General features: G+C 43.9%; 1 protein-coding gene across 3 annotated transcripts in view; it reads right to left on the reverse strand.

Moving 5' to 3' along the window:
• Positions 1 to 19,558, reverse strand: part of LOC149154060 (insulin-degrading enzyme-like 1, peroxisomal) — a 699,115-nt gene that overhangs the window by 449,495 nt on the left and 230,062 nt on the right. For 2 of the 3 annotated variants that reach the window (XM_089445417.1, XM_089445416.1), the window contains one exon: positions 9,312 to 9,363. In XM_089445417.1, the coding sequence (XP_089301543.1) occupies positions 9,312 to 9,363 (52 nt within the window). The other variant, XM_089445418.1, reaches the window with a different exon arrangement.

Raw genomic sequence — 19,558 nt, forward strand, 5'->3', positions numbered from 1 at the left:
GTAAGAGCACTTCTGGGTGCTGTTTCTCCTTGGGATCTGCTTCGATATCTTGGATGAGCAGGAAGCAGAAGTCGGTGACCTTGAGCACCGCTGAGGCAGAGTATATTGCTGCTAGCATGGCCTCCTGTGAGGCAGTCTAGTTGCAGAAGCTCTTCAGTGAGATATTTAGATTTACACTGGATACCACCGTGATCCTATGTGACAACCAGAGTGGGATTCGTTTGTCAGAGAATCCCGTATTTCATGATCGCTCCAAGCATATTGATATCAAGTACCACTTTATTCGAGATATGGTGCAGCAGGGAGCTATCAGGCTCCAACATATCGGTACAGATGAACAAGTCGCTGACATTCTGACAAAGCCCCTAGGAAAGGTCAAATTCTTGACTTTCCGAGAACGACTTGGTGTCATTCAGAAACCCTCTGATGAGGGTCCTATATGATATATTGAGCTCTGGGAGCTCCGAGGGGGTGCGGGGTACTTCTTGGAGCGACATACGACGACAGGGTAAAAGAATCAAAACTTTCCCTGTATCACCCTGTGGCGACTATTGTAACAGGATGATTAGTTCTCCTGCGAGGTCTAGATGATGTGTTCTCCATGACAAAATGTAGCAAGATGATTAGTTCTCCTATGAGGTCTGGAGGATGTGTTCTCCATGACAAATTGTAGCAGGATGATTAGTTCTCCTGTGAGGACGGGATTGATTAAGTTCTCCTGTCAAGGAATCCTACCCATGCAGTCAGGGACTCATGGGAAGTACCTCTCATCTGATCAATGAGAAGGGAAATGAAGTTAGGGACCATAGTAGTACCGATGGACGCATCGCTGTATCTACCGTACTCCCTACGCTAGGATGACCTTCATTGATCTGGGATTAATGATACTGGTCAGGGACTAGTGGTAGGAGTGGTACCTACTATGACACTAACTTTGGGTCGGTTGAGACTGGTCTGGGACCAGTGGTATGCACTCTGAGATTGACTTTGAGTCAGTGGAGGATGATACTGGTCTGGAACCAGTGATAGGAGTTGTACTCACTATGACGCTGACTTCGGGTTGGTTGAGACCGATCTGGGACCAGTGGTACATACTCTGAGACTGACTTTGAGTCAGTATGATGCATCCTCGATCATTTCTTCTTCTTCATAATTCGGACAAAAGCAGAGCAGAACAGAACAAAGCAGAGTAGAGCAGAACAGACCAGAACAGTATAGATCATTACAGGGCAGAACAAGACAAAGCAGAACAGGCAAAATAGAGCAGAGCAAGGCAAGGGTCAGGCTGTACAGGGCAGTGAATTTGATACATGAATAGTAGCGACCGACAGACAGATTGCAGATGAAGTTCTCCCTAGTTGAGAGGGAGTGTTAAAATTGGAAACTAGGGCCAAACTCCATGTGGGTCATTTTATTCATGGTTGATAATATTTTTATTAGACTCCTATCGTCGAGAGGTGTAGGATTGATCTAAAGATCATTCAATTCCGATAAGTATTCATGGAGATATGAATTTATTTTGATTATGGAATAATTATCAAGCCTACCAACAACTCATGTAGGCTCAAAACCCAACAGTTGCATCTATTCAAATATCATCATATCTATATAAATACAGGAGGACTTTTCCTCATTTGGACTCACTCAACTCATCACATCTCTCTCTCTCTCTCCAGCGCAGTAAAGAGTCTCTTCTCTCCTGCGCAGTAGGTGACTCTCTCTCACACAGGTGGAAGGAAGGACGTAGAAATTAGTGCTGCAACTGCAGAACCAAAGTTTGACCAGCATTGACCTGAAGATCCCCTCCTCAGAACTACGTTGTAGGTCCATCTGGACCTCCTCTGAAGGCCGCATTTTTTGGTGGTGGAATCAAGCCGATCTGACGGTTGGTTTGTGAGATATCGACTGCCCTAGTTTTGATGATGAAGCCGCTAATGCTGATGCTGTTGATCTAGGGTTTGCTACTGCTGATATAAATCAGATTTTTTGTACTATTTCTCTCTGCTGAATTATTGAAGATAAAAGAAGATTTGATCAAAGGGTTTCCCCATATTGGGGTTTGTCCCTGGCTAGCCGCCACATCTTGTGTCTCTTGTCTTGGCTTGTTTTCTGTTGATCGTTTAATGTTCTATTTGCACTTTACTTATGCACATGTGATTGCTAATTTGTGAATAATAATGAGAAAGAGAAGTAAATTGCTCTAAGCATAGAACATACCATATGTTAACAGTTCAGCAGGAGGCCGAGAATACATAACAGAGAGGCAGAGATAGTGCCAGAGAGACAGCACAGAGCCTGGAGAGGTTGACGCAAAGGCAGCTAAGAGCTACGTAGAGGCAGTGGGGAGCTACGCAGAAACTGAAGAGGTTAGCGTGGCCTGTGGGTGATGCAGAGGGTCTGAGAGCTTACGCAGAGGCTTCAGTAGCTTCGCAGAGGCTAGCAGAGCTGACGTAGGGCCAAGGGGCAATGCCAGAAGAATTTTTGTGGGGAAGACTGGGTGCTGGTGAGCTGGGAAGGGTGATGCAGTCCCTGCAGAGTGACGCAGAACAATAAAGAAGCTTGGAGCAGTGTTCGTTGTCCAACTAAGGAGCTGCCATTGTTGTTGTGGGATCGTTCATCCAGTGATTGATCAACCGGAATATCTATCTCCGAGGAGAGGTACTACTGCCGAGGGCATTCTCTATTGGGTGAGCCATTTCTGGCACCCTAGATGTATTCAGAAACTGCATAATAATAAAACCCTCATATCTGCTGCACCGGTTTTCCCACATTGGGTTTTTCTGGGGACGATTGTCCAAAAATAACGGTGTCCCTTGTGTGTTTGTCTCAGTTATTTCAGTTGTTGATCTGTATATGAGTTAAGGCTGCATTTGTGTTTATTTCGGTATTTGTATTTATAGATAACTATTCAATGGAATAAACAAGTAGGAGAAATTAAACTAGATAATGTAGTAGGGATTTCTAACGTGTCAGACTTAGAAATTTCACCAAGAGGCAGCAATTTGAATCCCCAGCAAGCAACGCAGTCCTTGGCCAGAAGGTCAGAGTTTTGAGGAGAAATCGATTTCTTTGGGAGAGTTGACAGAGAAATTCAATCTCCATATCGAAGCTTTCTAGAGGCAGAAGGGAGCAGTGTATTTTTGCCTTGCAAAGCAAATCTTTAGCTGGGACGCAGACATTTTGCAGCAGTTGCAAGAAGAATAGCGTCAGTGGGAGAGAGAGAGACATTGTTGAGGGAGTTCTTCCTCAGAGGACTGCTAGCCAATAAGTCTGATTTCTCAAGCGCTAAGTAGTAGGAGAGAGGAACTGATCTACTAACTCCAGCAGGGAGTGCGTAGGCTAGCCTAGTGCTGCGCAGAGGAGAGAGGAGGTAGTTCGACAGTTCATTGGCAAAGATGCCAGCTAATGGGTTGTGAGATCAGGATCGGTTAGAGGGTGCATCCAACTATGTCATCTGGAAGGCAAGGATCTCATGCCTTTTGGATGAGCACGATCTCCAAACTTACGTTGACAGTGTGGTAGTCATACCCGCGGAACCAGATCCGCTCAAGAAGTACAAGGCCAAGATGGCGAAGGCCAAGAGGATGATCCTCGACGGAGTAAGGGATCGTGTAGTGTGTCACATTGTCGGCAAGGATACTACTCGGAAAACGTGGGAAGCTTTGGCCATGCTATACAAAGGATCTTCCGAGCAACGGAAGATGTACTTGGAGCAGAAGATGAGATCCACGCAGATGCAGAAGGGGGAATGCATTGATTCATTCCTTACAAAGCTTCAGGAGATTTGAGACTCGTTAGCAACTTTGGGGTCAACACCTCACGCCCCTACCTTGGCGGTATTCTTCCAACTGCACGATCGAGGGTGCGGCACCACCGACCACTTTCTTTTTAACAATACTTGCGATCGTGGACTACGCCTATACTTAGTTTATTTTTCAACTACTAAGTATAACTTTCATTAACACAGCGGAAAATATTCACATTAACTCACAAACACATTATCATCATTTTACACAAGTACGCAGCGGATATAACTTGAGAGGGGCAACTCCCTGTAAATATGAGTCTGCCCGAAACAATGATAATTCTTCAAATTTTACAAATTTACACATAGTCTGTAAATTTTACACCAAGGCTGCACCGCCGTGCAGCTTCGCCTTTTCATCGGGCAGAGTCGCCCCTCAGGCTTCCTTGCCAAGGTTTCGTTCATCGTCGCATGAACCGTTCGCACGAGACTGCCACACGAAACCGTCGTACAACTCTTCGTTCACCGGCGCCCAACTCGCCGTGTCGCCCACCGTACATGCCCACCGTTCAGCTCGCCCGCTTGCCGAACTCGTCGTTTAGTGCGCCCGCCTACCGTGTTGCCCGCCCGACACCACTAACTCACCGTTGCACCATTTAACCTTCCACCCGAGTGACCATTCAACTCATCTCACCAACAGGCCAAGTCACCCGTGCACGCCCTTGTCATTTCACCTTGCCCAGGTGCATTTCACCCAACTCACCCATTCGTTTTGTTGACCCGCCGGTGCGTTCACCTGAGCTCGCCTTCCATCATTTCGTCGTGCCCAGGGCGCACTCACCCGACTCACTTGTTCGGCACAAGCCTGCACACCAATACAACTTTGCCAACCTTTGGCACTCTCACCTGAGCTCGTCCTCCCGCGGTCTCACCCGACGCCTTCGTGTGCGCCCGCCCAACCAGTAACCGACCCGCGCCCTTGACCGTTCAGCATGGCTCATCCGGTTGTCCGTGTCACTACGCCCTACGGCCTACTCACATGCGGTCACCTCACCGAACATCGTTTCTTGTTTTGCGGCTAAGTGCTTCGGTTGGGATGCTGCCTGCACCTCACCCTCTATTTCATGCACCAAGAAGCCTCACTCCCCCAGCTCGCATCTCACCTTGGAAGATTCGCCTTGATGGAATTGTCCTCCCACCAACTTTCTTTTTAACAATACATGCGATCGTGGACTACGCCTACTCCTATACTTAGTTTATTTTTCGATCAACTAAGTATAGCTTTCATTACCACAGCGGAAACATTCACATTAACTTCATAAACACATTATCATTATTTAACACAAGTGCACAGCGGAATAACTTGGGAGGGGCAACTCCCTGCAAATATGAGTCTGCCCGAAATAATGATAATACTTCAACTTTTCCAAATTTTACAGCAAGTATGCACCACCGTGCAACTTCGGTCTTTTACCAGGCCAAGGCGCCCCTCAAGCTGCCTTGCCAACCTTCATTTGCCTTGTTGCACGAAACCTTCGCATGAACCGTCACACGAACCCTTTGTTCACCGGCACCTACTGCCTAGTTCGTCGTGTCACCCTACACGCGCCCACTGTTCGTCCGAAAGACTTGCCGAACTTTTGTTCAGCTCACCCGCCTATCGTGTCACCTTGTCTGACTCCTTCAACTCATCGTCGCACTGTTTCACCCAACACAGGCGCCCGTTCAACCGAACTCGCCAACCGGCCAAGTCCAACATGCACGCCACCATCGTTTCACTTTGCCCAGGCGTTCACCTCAGCTTGCCCGTCGTTTCGCCTTGCCCGAATGCGACCACCAATTCGCCTGTCCATCGTTCCACCAAGCGCGTTCACTGTGACCCGCCTGTCCGTCGTTTCACCGGGCAAGTTCACCGCGACCCGCCCAACTGTCATTTCACCCGTGCACGTTCACCGCAACCCGCCCAGCTCGTCATTCTGCCGGGCGCGTTCACCGCAACCCGGCCAACCGTCGTTTCGCCCGAGCTCGCCCTCGTTCAAACTTGCCCACCGATTGCGGTTTTCACCCGGCGCTCCTGTGTGCGCCCGCCCGACCTGCAACCTGCGCCTTCCACGTTCAGCCTGACCCGACCTTACCACCCGAGCTCGCTGTTGTTTGTTTGTTGCACCCTGCGATCACCCACCAAATGCCTATTCTTGTGGCTAGGGTGCTTCGACCTTAGATCCACCTGCACCTTTGCCCAATACTTCAGTCATCCTCCTTAGCTCGCCCTAGACTCTCCTATGGAGTTTGTCGCACTTGTCTTGGATGAGTTAGATTTAATTACCTTCCTCCATTTGCCCACATTTACTTATACACCAACTTGCCATTATGGGGGGCGTCGGCCCATGGCCCAGCCAACCCATCTTTTGGCTGTTTGGTTATTTTCTCACGTCGGCCATGGTGAGGGCGCCCACACCCGGGACCACCCCACCATATAAGTTCGCCAACGAACTTTCTCAACACTTAGCCATTTTTAACATAACCTTCGCGTTTTCTTCGTTTCGACCGGCTCGTCACACTGTGCGGGCGTGCCCAGCTCGCCGATTACTCTTGCTCGCTGCCCTCTCGCCCATCGTGCGCCCATCGCCGATCGAACCCAACTCGGGGGTGTTACATCCTCCCCTACTTCAAGTCTTTGTCGTCCTCGACAAATCTTCATCCCAGGAACCATTCGTTGCCAAGACAACCATCCACACAACTGTGTATATGGGTAATCCAGATGTCCACTACTCAACCTGCCTCACGCCATAGATATGCCACTGCTCTACAAGGAATCATGTGCTAGTACCCCTCATGTCGGTGATTAGTTGGGTAGCTAATCCAACCATGCATCGCCTCCACAAGAACTCATGCCCCTACATCGTCATGACTGTCCACTGCATGCTACCTGTCAACCTGTGTCATCTCACCCCTAGATGCCTGCTCAAAGTGTTTGGAGACTCACTGCCATGAGCAGCTAACAATGAGCCTCATCCTCTATGATAGTCTAAGAAGATGAGGAGGGAGCAGAGCCTGAAGGCTCTCCCTCACTAATCAACTCAATCCACCTATCCAGATCCTCCACTTCCATTCTCTGCAAGTATGCCTCCCGATCCTCCATCTGAACATTCGGCCTCACATACTCTTTGTCATCGTCATCCTCCACTGCTTCCAGCCTCTTAGATAGATCCAAGATGCTATCTGACAATGTCCTAATAACCTGTGACTGCTCCATAAGCTTTGCCTCTGCAACAGACAACCGCTTACAGATCTCTTCATCTCGCTTCTCATTCTCCATATTCATCGCTGTCAACTTACATTCGGGCTTAGTTACTCCCAAGATTGGAACACCAATAGGTACATCCTCTCGTCCGTCGTAAAGGTACAGTTTCTTCATATGGGGAACAATCATAGCATCAAATTGCTTCATAAATTCTATGCCTAGTACAGCCTTATAGTCATCTATCCGCACTATAGTGAAATTGACCTTCCCTGTCCTTTCACCAAGTGTCACATCCACTTTTTCAGCCATACCAATAACAGAATCCAGAGGAGAATTCACTGTCTTCATTTGTGCCTGCACCGGTACAAACTTCAGTCTAATCCTTCTCGCAGTATCCTCGCTCATAAAGTTGTGAGTTGCACCACTAACCACCATAGTAAGCACAACAACACTCCCAACCTTCATTTCGACATACTCCAATTTGTTTCTTTCCGGGTCTCTCCTTGAGATAGCGTCCATAGCCACTGCAACTCCTAGAATTTGCATAACCCCTACGGAAGTTTCTTCTTTCTTCTTCGCATTGCATTGTGCGAAGGAAGCCACCTTTGGTCTTGAAGGACAATTTTTCACCATGTGTGGTTCCTCACATACCCAACACTTCAATGGTTTCTTCCTTAATTAATTACTATTAATTAACCAGTTTTCCTTAGTTAGACTTAGGAAAAATTTAAATGATGGTTAATTGATTTAATTAAGGCATCTGGCAAACTTATTTCTAAAAACTTTTATGGGTTTTGAAGATCTCATGTTCTTAGTCTCTCTAACACAAATCAAGACTAGAACACCTGCCTGATGCTACAAAAACTAACATAGGGTTGTGGAATCAGTCAATAACTCAAACTTACAAAGGAAGGCTAGGTGAAGGGAAAAAAACACAGTAGTGAGCACAAGACACAGTCAATACTAGGAGATCTGAGCAAGGGTGGAGAAGGACTTTCATTCAGTGATCAAGTCCAAGGGAGGAGAGTGCAAGCAGGTAACAGCAAAGGGGAGGAAACCCAGCAGCCAGAAATCAAAGGACAGATTTTTTGGGCAGTAGATCGTGCAGAGAAGCAAGTATAGCGGCATCCATACGGCTGCACAGAAGACAGTTGCACGGACACACAAGGGGACAGAGTTGCAGAGTAGCAACATTATCGTACCATTCAGCCATCCAGGACACACCGGCGTGACTGTACATCAGCAGAGAATCGTGTGAAAGGCCGTACAGTAGGTTGCAGAAACAAGATTTGCAGATCAGGGTTTTTCTAGGAAAACAGAGGACCATAATACATACAGCAGTACAGATGCCCTGTGAATTTTTCTGTAATTGTTGTAGCTTATATTTTCCTCAGTGGCCCAATTTTTCGGTAAAAAAGCCCTTGTTTGTTGAGAAGTAAATTCTGTGTGCATATTTGTAAAGATTGGCTTAATTTTCTTCCGCTGAAATATTTTTTATTTTACAGTTAAAATCTGAGTAGTAGATTTTATTCAGTAAACTAAAATTAGCAAGTAAATTACTAGGAAATAATTTGTCGATTTACTGGGGTTAGAAAACTAACATTATGTACTTGATCACTCCCTAGGGATCAATCATGTAGAAATAAACTTCCTTTTTTATGCGAATCAAATTTTTAGAAATAAACAAGGTGTATCAAGACAAAACCTTCTTCATTGAACAATATGTTATAAACATCACAAAATCAGTGCTAGGTCCAACAAAGCAGATCAATTATGGTAAGTGCTCCATTTACTTAGCATGCAACAAGAAAACAGAGGAAGAACCTTGCAAAAACTAGAGTTAAAAATTAAAATGCAAATAGATTGTAGTCTTCATAGAAGAAGAAGAAAGAAGAAGAAATTATTTTAACGTCCACGAGGCTAAAGATAGCCTATGGGACAGAATGTATTCCGTGTTTAGAGATATGCATCGTGCACATATCGACTATAACCAAGTCAAAAGATACGGCATACATGGATCCTGGCTTTTGGTCATTCATCTAAGAAAAAAAATTGCTACAGGAAATAATCGTTTGCAATTATATATGCATCACAAATAAATGTCAAATATTCACATAATATAAGCATCTTTGGCAAAATAGCATGTGAAAATAATTTCAAATGAACAGTTTCATACCCATTACTGAAGAATGCATACACTGTATGCCAACATGTTCAATTTTTATTCATCGAAAAATTCAACACGCATTCTTTCATATCTGCTTCTTATGGAAAGCAAGACCAATAATACTTCAGCCATAAGTGAAATCTATTGCTGCTTACCTGTGCTGAATTTATGAAATGGATGGTCGTTGGCACTTATATGTTTTTGCAACTGTATCAATACAAAAAGTCAAATATTTTTCTCATTAGCACAACTGTACACCACTTTTCAATGAGGGACTTTGTCTCAGACAAAAACGCATTCCAAAAGACATGTTTGAAATTTTTCAGATTAAGATAAAGAAAGAACTACAAAGTGTTTCTTAAGCCATTGTCGGGAATTTTGGTATTCCCTATTTTCAAGCAGGTCCAACCCGAGGTTTGAAGACAGTTTGGCCCTTTAGTATGGACCCACTATCAAACCATTTCTGTTGCAAACAGTACACACATTATTCCAGTGATGAATACAGTTCAGATTTGACAATAGTTTACTGAATGTTTAGAGCTACATTGGACTAAAATTAGGCTAGCCGTAATCCTGACTAGTTATAACTTATGAACAAGGAATTGATTGATGCACTATCTCTTTACTTTTCTAGCTGTAACTACGTAATTCAAAGTTCAGTTATGTTGAATTTTTAAATAGCTCTCCAAACTCATAATTGATTCTTAAGGTTATTTCTTAGATAAATTTAATCTCACATTGATCATCATAAATCAATTACACAGAGAACTTCAACAATAACAATATGCCAGAAGATCACAAGGAGTGTTTCATCATCATAGCTAGTCTTGCTGAGCTCAACAAACTAAGTACAAAATTGATTCTTGGTGATGGGAGTCCTGTAACAAAACAAAACCCTCGCGCTCTGTGTTCTGGGTTTTTTCCTGTCGATGGGAGAAGTGTGCATTTACACAGGGCCCGCGATATGATTTAGGGATTGGTCGTTGGCCCGAGTGCCATCAGAAGCACATGGTGTCCGCCATCCTCTCCATATCAAATGTTGGCCTTATCACCAATTCTGTAGCCGTGCTACACAAACCTCATGGCTGGATGGCAAGCACGTCGTTGGCGCCAACCAGATCAGACTCTTTGGTAAAATCATTTCGAATGTAAATGTGAATTACAACCAATAGTGCGAAAGAATTGCAAGGAGATTGGGTTCACTTCCGAGCATGTCGACATCGATGAGGATAACTGCGAAGTGACCATCGATATTAAAGAAAAGAGGCCTGCTAAAGGCGTTCATGAACAGCTTAACAAGAGGCACGAGGATATCGAAGCCAGTGACCATTGCCACTTGTTTGGGTATGCAACGGGCGAAATCCCGGAGTTGATGTCTCTGACCCATGTGCTGGCTGCAAAGCTGGGAATGAGGCTCACGGAGGTCAGGAAGGACGGCACTTAAACCTGGTTGATGCCCTATGGAGAAACCCAAGTGACTGTTGAGTACAGAAACGAAGGGGGCGCAATGTTTACTCAGCGCATTCACGCTGTTGTCATTTACAGTCAGCTTAATGAGACGGTAAACACTGACCAAATGGCTAGAGCCAACCAACAGGCATTGGTTCAGGATCGCATTACCCAGAATTAAGAAACCCACCTGCCAGCAATTTGGGCCATCATTGTGGCATTCCAGCATATGGAAGGATTTTTGTAGCCCGGCCATATTATTCCTCGGCATGGAGATAACCATATTTGGCTTGGACGAGTTCAGTAATGTAAAAAACAAGTTCCTCTCAGCTGCACATCTATTTTTTGACCGGGATTCTACCCATGTAAATTGTCTTCAGGAGTACAGAGTTGGTCTGGTTAGTGGAAGGATATTTGAGAATCTGGCGTACCCATTGTCGAGACGAGAGCTTTGGCTTCGCACCAGGGATCCTCCAGACAATCGGTTGGTTCGATACAGCTATTACAAACACCCTCAGGACTTGAAAATATGCGTGAATGATTGGAGTGAGGGTGATGGCTAAAATCTTCAAGACACAGTCCCTGCAGAGATTCACATATGCAGCAGCATGGCTTAATTTTGGATTGTTACGGCAGTGTATCACATTCCGTCTATCTGACCAAAGTGACGAAGCAGGGCAGGCTGGTGGATTTCTATCAGTTGAAGATGAAAAAGGTTCTGTTAAACAGAAATTTCTGAAAAGTGGATTTTTCAACTTTTTAGAGAAGGAACTTCAAATCTTTTGCTTGTCAAAAGGAAGATAATGAAGGGCTACTTTTCAATTTTTGTGGAGGATATGTTGGATGTATTGGGTATGAACTGAAGATAGAGTGTGGCGCAAAGTACAACCGCCATAAATCACAAGCTCCTGATGCATGTTTCTTCCTTGCAGACCATCTCATTGTAATTGATCACTGCGCTGATGATCATCAATCCCAAGAACTGGACTGCATAATGAAATGGATATGCAAAATACCCAACAAAATAATGCTTCAACAAGAATTAGCTTAAATGGATCCCCAGAGAATCATCAATGTTTTTCTAAGCACGGTGCAATTGAGTCTTCTTATAGTCACAAGGATATTTGTTCTAGTTCTTCAGAGCCCAATTACACCAAGTCTAATAGAGCAGAATCTGAAGCATGGATGGAAGCTGTAGAGCTGAAAGTTTTACTGTTCACTGAAACAGCTGGTAAAGCAGCAGAGGCAAGATGAAAATCACCTTCTTTATCCATCAGAGAAGGAATTAATAATCAACAAGAAGGCTTCAAATTTCAGAAGTCAAAATACCAGTATATGGAAGATGTCAGAAGATGCCTCCAGTCCATCAAAGATGGAGAAAGCTATGAGTTATGCCTGACAACACAATTATGGAAGCATATCGGTGTCCTTTATCTCAATTTGAGGGTGAAAATCCCTGCACCTTATGCAGCCATGGTTCAGTTCTATCAAGGTTAATGATCGTGTTGGCGATGGTCAACAGTCATATGATAGCTGAACACCATCTTCAAGTCATGCAATTGAGTGTTTTGGGAGTTCTGAATCCATTTACAGTTCAATCTGTAGCTCCGAAGATGATGATGTGGATGAAGTTTCTATATCTGGGCAAGAAAACAGCCTTGGGACTGAGAGAATAACAACATGGGCCAAAATCCACAATAATGAGCTCCTGCAGATTATTTGTGGCTACCATAATCTTCCTCTGGCTTCAAGAGGATCAAATATTGCATTTCAGCCTCTTGAATATTTACCATCATTGAATTATCACAGACCTGGGGAGTTGGCTCTGAAATTGATGGGTGGAAGGACTTGTCATGCTAGGTCATGCAAAACAAGCTTGGAAATTGCCGAGACTAACACTGCAGCCACAGTTTGACTGTAGCCACACTATCCACATGGACTGTAGCCACAGTTTGCAGGGCACTCTTCCTTGAGAGTTTGCTGGCTTTACTTTCTGGAACATTGCTAGAGAAGCAGATAGTTGTTATATGTTCAAATCTGAAGGATCTTCATGCAACCATAAAACTCTGTGGGCCAGCTCTAATTTCTGTTGTTGGAGTTTCTCAGTATATACGTCTTGGTCCTCAGCCAGAGGCATATGTATGTAAATACCCTGGAGAATCCAAGGTTGCAAAATATGACTATAATGTGGAAGACAGGGAAATGTGCAGCATTTCTTGCTAATGTTGATAGTCATTCTTCAGCTGATGTACATTTTAATGGAAAGGTGTTTCATCTGCCACCTTGGTCTGTCAGTATATTGGCTGATTGTAAGCATGTTGCATTCAACACTGCAAAGGTTGGAAAGAAGGCCTGTTCTTAACTCCTTTCACAAGGAACCTTTGATTCTGAAAATTTGGAACTTCGAGTGAAAGATTCACAATTATAAGAAATGTGGAGTGAATATAAAGAGCCAAGTGGTCTGTGGGGAGAAGGGAATTTTTCAGCAAAGGGAATATTAGAACACTTAAATGTCACCAAGGATTCTACTGATTATCTACAGTATATGACAAGTGTAAATATTTCTGGCTGCAGTCATGTGCCAAGGGACACGGAGGTGCATGTTTGTATGCAGAGGAGCATAGAGATACTTGGCCGTGCACAGTGAGCATTGGTATCCAGTGGGGCACGGAGTTGTGCCATGAGGGTCAGTGCTATGCAGAGGAGTGCAGGGGTACGTGTTTGTGCACAGCAGAGTATGATGAGGCACAGCATGTTTTTGGCACATTGCCTTTGGAGAGATCCTCTAAGGGGAACAACCGGCATATTTTTGGGTTTGGCACCCCCAAGTCTAGAGAACGGGTCGGTCACAGGACTGATCATAAGTTTCCACACGAGTTCTTAGACATACCCATTAGAGCCCACACATTTATCACACTCCAGCATTGCGCACTGATACAAGGGACTTGGGTATTGTCTCTTGATGTTCTCATCATGAGCAACATGACCCGGGAGTTTCATATGAGACAGTTGGATGAGACAAAGTGCATCAAGTGAGAGGCTTTCCAATGGTGGCATATGGTCAAGGCACAAGCTGACAGGTAAGCCTTGGGGAGAGCGTGATTTGCTGTAAATGTAGCGTATGTTCCACCCCTAATGTCACACGTAGGGAGGTGACCGTGAGTGAGCTACAGGGTGCACCTTCGGAATGACAGCCAAAGGCGTTATGTGAGCATGAGGTACAGGGGATGGAAATCCTCGTTTACAGGAGGATGCCTAAGCTCCAGGCAGGATCCAGGTACAAGGTTACTTGGGAGCAAGAGCGGAAGTGAGGGCGGGAATGGAAGCGGGAGCGGGTAGCGACATTTTCAAAAGCCCGGTTTGGGAGCGAATCGAGAGCGAATTTTTATATAATATATATTTTTATGCATATATGTCAACAAAAGCATGTAGAATGATGAATTAGTTATAAAAAGCATAAAACATGGATTAAACCATATAACATCAATCATCTAGTAGTTACAATCTTCATCAACCAAAGGTCCACAAGTTAATATAGCATGTAAGGGTGCACATAACAAAAATAGCATAGAGTGCAATCCATCTCTGAATCGAAAATATATCAACAAACTGGCTCTAGATGGCCTCTGGCATCCAAACAAATCATGCTACAACAAATACCTACATAGAATCAAAATCATTGCCTATCTTGGGATCTTTGTCATTAATATCAATCTCTAAGCATTAAAATAAGATAGAAAAAACATAGCATGTCAAGTCAAGATTTTGTTTGAATGATGGGTACATTTTTAGTAGGGTCATGATAGAGGAGTTCGACAACCAATGTCACTAACATCCAGGTACATAGAGGGATTGATGCTCTTTATTAAATACGAGTTCCATACCCTATTATATGACAAAATCTATGGATTAATTGCAATCACCCCAATCCTGAAATCCTGAAAATGTGATAAGTCTGCTGGATTTTGAGTGAGATCTCAAATTCTACTTTCTCCATATGAAATCCAATGAGGTTGGAACCACTCTCAAACATCCTGAGTCATTTCATGGTAATGTTAAAAATTTAAGTAAAAGGATGAAAAATCCTTTTACGTTAAGAATTTAACATTACTATAAATTACATATCAATACTAGGGCCATAGGCTTGATCACTAGGTTGCCCCACTCAAAAATTCTTGTTCCTTTGAAAAGAAATGCATTTGGAATGTTTTTGCAAAAAATGCCAAGGAACCGGGGTCGCTCCCAAAGGGAGCGCACTTCAGGAGCGGGTTCAGGGGGGAGTCGCTCCCCCGCAACCCTTTCTAGGTACATCATCAGGAGTTGGGATAGCAGATTTCGCTGTGTGGTCTGGTAGTAGCAGAGCAGTTTGTCATACATGGGACAAATTCTTGATGCTTGGTTCCTATCTACTAGGTACATATAGGGGTCAGAGACGAGGCACATAGGGGTCGCAGCAGCTAGTAGCATGTCCCAGCAGCTGGTAATGAGGATTGGGAGTGGTAAACTACCAGTGAGGTAAACTATCGATGAGGCTATGGGATCCAGGGATCTAGTTGATTGGTGGGAAACTCCATTTCTTAGTGAGTACAGTCAGGATAGCAAGTGATCTGGTTCATTCTCAGGCTAACACATGGGGGATCACTGAGGTCTTCATCATATGGCGAGGCAGGTTATTGCTCAGGATTGAGGCCAGCCATGGAGTGATAGGATCTAGCATTATTGAGTCACCTTGGTAGGTTGGGCATGGCCTCGATCATCACATATATTATGACCGAGAGAGATAGGAGAGAAGGCTTTGGTACGAACATGTTGCGCAATCAGGCATGACCAGAATGTCGCAAGGCTAGCAGGACAGTTTCTTTCTACAATGGGCATGGGACCCTAACATCACAATACTTGACAATTTAGCTACGCTTAGGGATAAGCTAATTTCGACAAGGGGAGGTCATTTCGATCTTACATTGGATTTTAGTGATTCACTGTTGGCGTGGGGGATTTCGATAGCATGGAGGGATGATCAACAAGAAGTGATCAGGGGAATCTCATGCAGGCGAGGATTCATTTCCACAGGGGTCGGATTGTATTGTCAGGAGCCCTCCTTTGGAGTGTATGAGAGGGGTGACTTAGTAGAGTAGTTGCACAAGGAGTCGATCAGGACTTTATATTATCATAGTGATGTACTCACTGGTAGTATGCGGAGGGCTTCGAGCGCCTAGACCAGGCTGGAAAGTGAGTGGGGCAAGGGGTGCTTCACGTTGATCAACATGGCTTGTGATGTAGGCCCAATTTAGACCAACTCAGCCCACAGTCTCAAAATATCTTTGGACCGCACTTCCCTTAGCCCTGTGTTCAAGTTCCTTTGGACCGCGCTTCCCTTAGCCCTGTGTTCAAGTTCCTTAAGGGATATAAATCCTTCTTATAAACAATCATAGTGGGAAGCTTTAAGTAATCAGTGGGAGGCACCGAAAGGGCTATACCCTTTTAACACTGTCACAATAGTGGCTTTTACCTGAGCGCGACCCTTTTATAATTCTCCAACGCCGAAGCTCCTCTCACAGCCTTCGTTATATATATTAACACTTGAGCTCTTTCTCCATGCCTGTTTAGCTCCTCTTGATTTCCTTTCTTTTGCCAGTGCCCACTTGCATGCCTTGGCTCCTCTATACTCCACCCATGGAACCTCGCTTTATGTCCAATACATAAAAAAAACTAGCCTCAAATGCCCGACCTTTCCTTTTAATTGCTTGTTCTTCGAACCTCTTGGCTAAAGCCCTTCCAAGTGGCCCACTTGTTTTTGAAATTTCTAAGTATTACCCATTAGAAATTTTATCTGTATTCTCTGGTTTATTTCGCCTACTTGTTTAATTACTAACAAGTTATTTAACCACATAAATACTGAAATAAACACAATACAGTCTCAACCATCTACAAATCAGCAACTAAAAGAAATGAACAAACACACAAGGGACACTGTTATTTTTGGACAATCGTCCCCGGAAAAACCCAACTTGGGAAAATCGGTGCAACAATTCTGAGGGTTATATTATTATGCAGTCTTTCTGAGTACAACTGGGTGCCAAACTGGCTCACCCAACAGAGAAAATAATCTGGCAGTAATACCTCTCTATTCGGAAGCAGATATTCAGAAAGTCTGCCCCACAAAACCCTCTCCAGCACAATCTGAAGCTCAACATCAGCCCTCCTGGCCTCTACGTCAGCCTAAAACCCTCTGCGTCAGCCTTCTGAGGCTCTGCGCAGCCTCTCTGACCCTCTGTGTCACTCCTGCAACCTCTACGTGGATGACGCAAGCCCTTCTGGCCTATGCGCAGTCCCTGCTAGCCTCTGCGTGGCTCCCTCTGCCTCTGCTTCTACGCTGGTCTTCCAGCACTATCTCTGCCTCTCTACCTCGTACTTACTGCCCCTCGCTACAACTCTGATCACTGATTCGATTTCTCTCAGCAAACCCCGCTCTAGAAAATCGAATGATTGATCACTCTGGTGTATTCTCCAACTGACCCTCAAGCCTCTTTTTATACTTTTCATTTTGGTCCTTGAACGGCCGAGATTACATCTCTAATCAACAGCTAAGATTAGATTTGGCTTGATCCATGTCATTTGGAACCTTCTAACCCAGTTTTATATTAATACCCATTAATATTTTATTTTTCCTAAGTTTAGACTTAGGAACTCCATTAAAAATATTAATTATTTTAATATCTCTTTAACCGGGTAGAATCTGCCCAAACCATTTCTGGGTCTTGGAGATATCATGTGCTTTAGCCTCTCCACCAATTTTCATTGCTAGAGCACATCTGATGCTACCCCAAATCAACACTTGCTACGCAAGCCCAGTTAAATAAGTCGGCGATATCAAAAGAGTGATTATAATAGCCATTGGGTAGGAACTTCCGGGTGGGACCCCGACTTAATGTTTCGGCCCGCTATTTAAAGCCCAGTGCAATGGTAGTGGCATTCGCAAAAACCCGTCAAGATAGAATCCCCGGGCGGGACACACTTTTTCTTACATCTTTTCAAGGCCACGCAAGCCCGGCTACAATACCCTGACTCTTTGTAATGTTACCACTTTCAAACTTCCGGGATGATACTTCGAACCCAGCGTTGTTAGTTGACTCCTCCCTCTCAACGATATTGTCTCCAGGCATTATTAATTAACGGTTTCCATAAGACCTTTAAAAGACTAAGTATTTGTTCCTTCGCTTGTGTATTTGGGCTTCGCTAGTGTTTAGCGCTCCTCTGCATTCACTTTGCATCTGACTTTCTTCCGTGGCTTCCAGCTCCTTTGTGTATTCATGATCATTGATCATACAATTGATCAATGATCGACAACCCCAATGCTTCCATTATAAAAGAAGTTCTCGCCTCAACTGTAATGAGACATTCATCCCTCTCCAATCCTCACGCTTCCTTTGTGCTGCTCTGATCTTTTGTTGCAGCGGGATAATTGATCACTTTGTTCATCAATGATCTCTACTTCCAACCAAATCTGGGAAAAACCAAGAGATTCTTGCCTTCTCGCTTCTCCAAAGCGCCATTGCTCTTCTTTAATCTGGATCGTATTCATTTCGATTGTGAAAGAAAGGCTCAACCCCAGTTCAAAAAGACTCTAATTCTCGTACATTGGTTTCAGCCTACGTTCTCAAATGCTCTCTCTCCTGAGCTTAACACAATAACGAAGTATAACAGGTTAACAATTAATAAACAAAGGCTCACGTTCTAGATCCACATACTCAAAATAGAGTGTTCTCATATATTATATACAATAAATTACAAAAGGCCCTCTTGGCTTGGAATATATCATTTGGCCCTCTCTCAGCCTTTTGGCCCTAAAACCTCTCGAATCTCTTCTATGCACTTGGTCACTATTTCATGAAATTGATTACCTAATTATACAAATGGGATTCTGAACTAATTCGGGTTCAAATCCATTATTTTCTCACCTAAACTAGATCCTTTAGATCCACACTTCTCTCAAGAGATCTAACTAATCCCCAAATCTCTCTAGCTCTCTCAATATTCCCGAGACTTCTCCCAAAGAATAGATTTGATTACAATTGTATTTCTAAATACATATTTTTTCTAGAACTCTCTAAAACATAGGAAATACAATAATTAATAATTACATTCAATTAGGGAACCAACTCCCTTGGTAAATGAAAACCCCTAGGTCTAATCAAAATGCATTTTGACTTGGACGTTTGAATGCTCCTGCATCAGACTCCCAAGGTGAAAAAATCCATGGTCTCTTGACCATGTGTTGATGAAGCAAATCTTCCTGGATCCCAAACTTTGTTTTGTAGTTGGTCCCTCTCTTTGTCATGTTATTGCTCTGTTGTTGTCTTCTTTATCCTTCCAGGCTTCCATACTTTAAGTTGTAGTCTTCCTCCTTCCTTGTTGATGGAGTCTCGCTCAACCATCTGCAATATATTGTCTTTCATTTTCCTTTGCCTTAAATACCTCTTCTGCTAGGGCTTCTTCAACATCAGCTCCCTTACCTCTTCTATTTCAAAGTCCAACTTGTCCTCTAGCTAGTACAAATCATTGTTTCCTTGCAAAAAAATTTGTTGTCCTCCATTGACATATCAAGATATCAGTTGCTTGGAACTGCCACCATTCCTTGCATCTTTTGTTAGAACGCATCACCATTGTTGTCTATTTTTTGTTGCATTTCCTTCATGGAAAACTTGACCGCATCCTCAATTGGACTATTGCAATCTACTGTCCTCAGATTCCCCAACCAATCTTCTAAAAATCTCAATTCAGCTGCAATGTTTACATGTTCACTTCTCTGGAATCCTGCAAGTCCTCTTCCAATGGTTCTTGTACTTCATCAATTGAAGTATTTCCAAGCCAATTCATTGTTTCCTGCACATCTTCATTACCTGCAAACACAAACCAATTATCAATTTTAAAAATACAAGAGCCTGAAGTCCCC

This window comes from Pinus tabuliformis, chromosome 9 (genome assembly GCF_031772625.1).
Source record: "Pinus tabuliformis cultivar Carrire ecotype Pingquan chromosome 9, CPIR1, whole genome shotgun sequence".
NCBI classification, from domain to species: Eukaryota; Viridiplantae; Streptophyta; class Pinopsida; order Pinales; family Pinaceae; genus Pinus; species Pinus tabuliformis.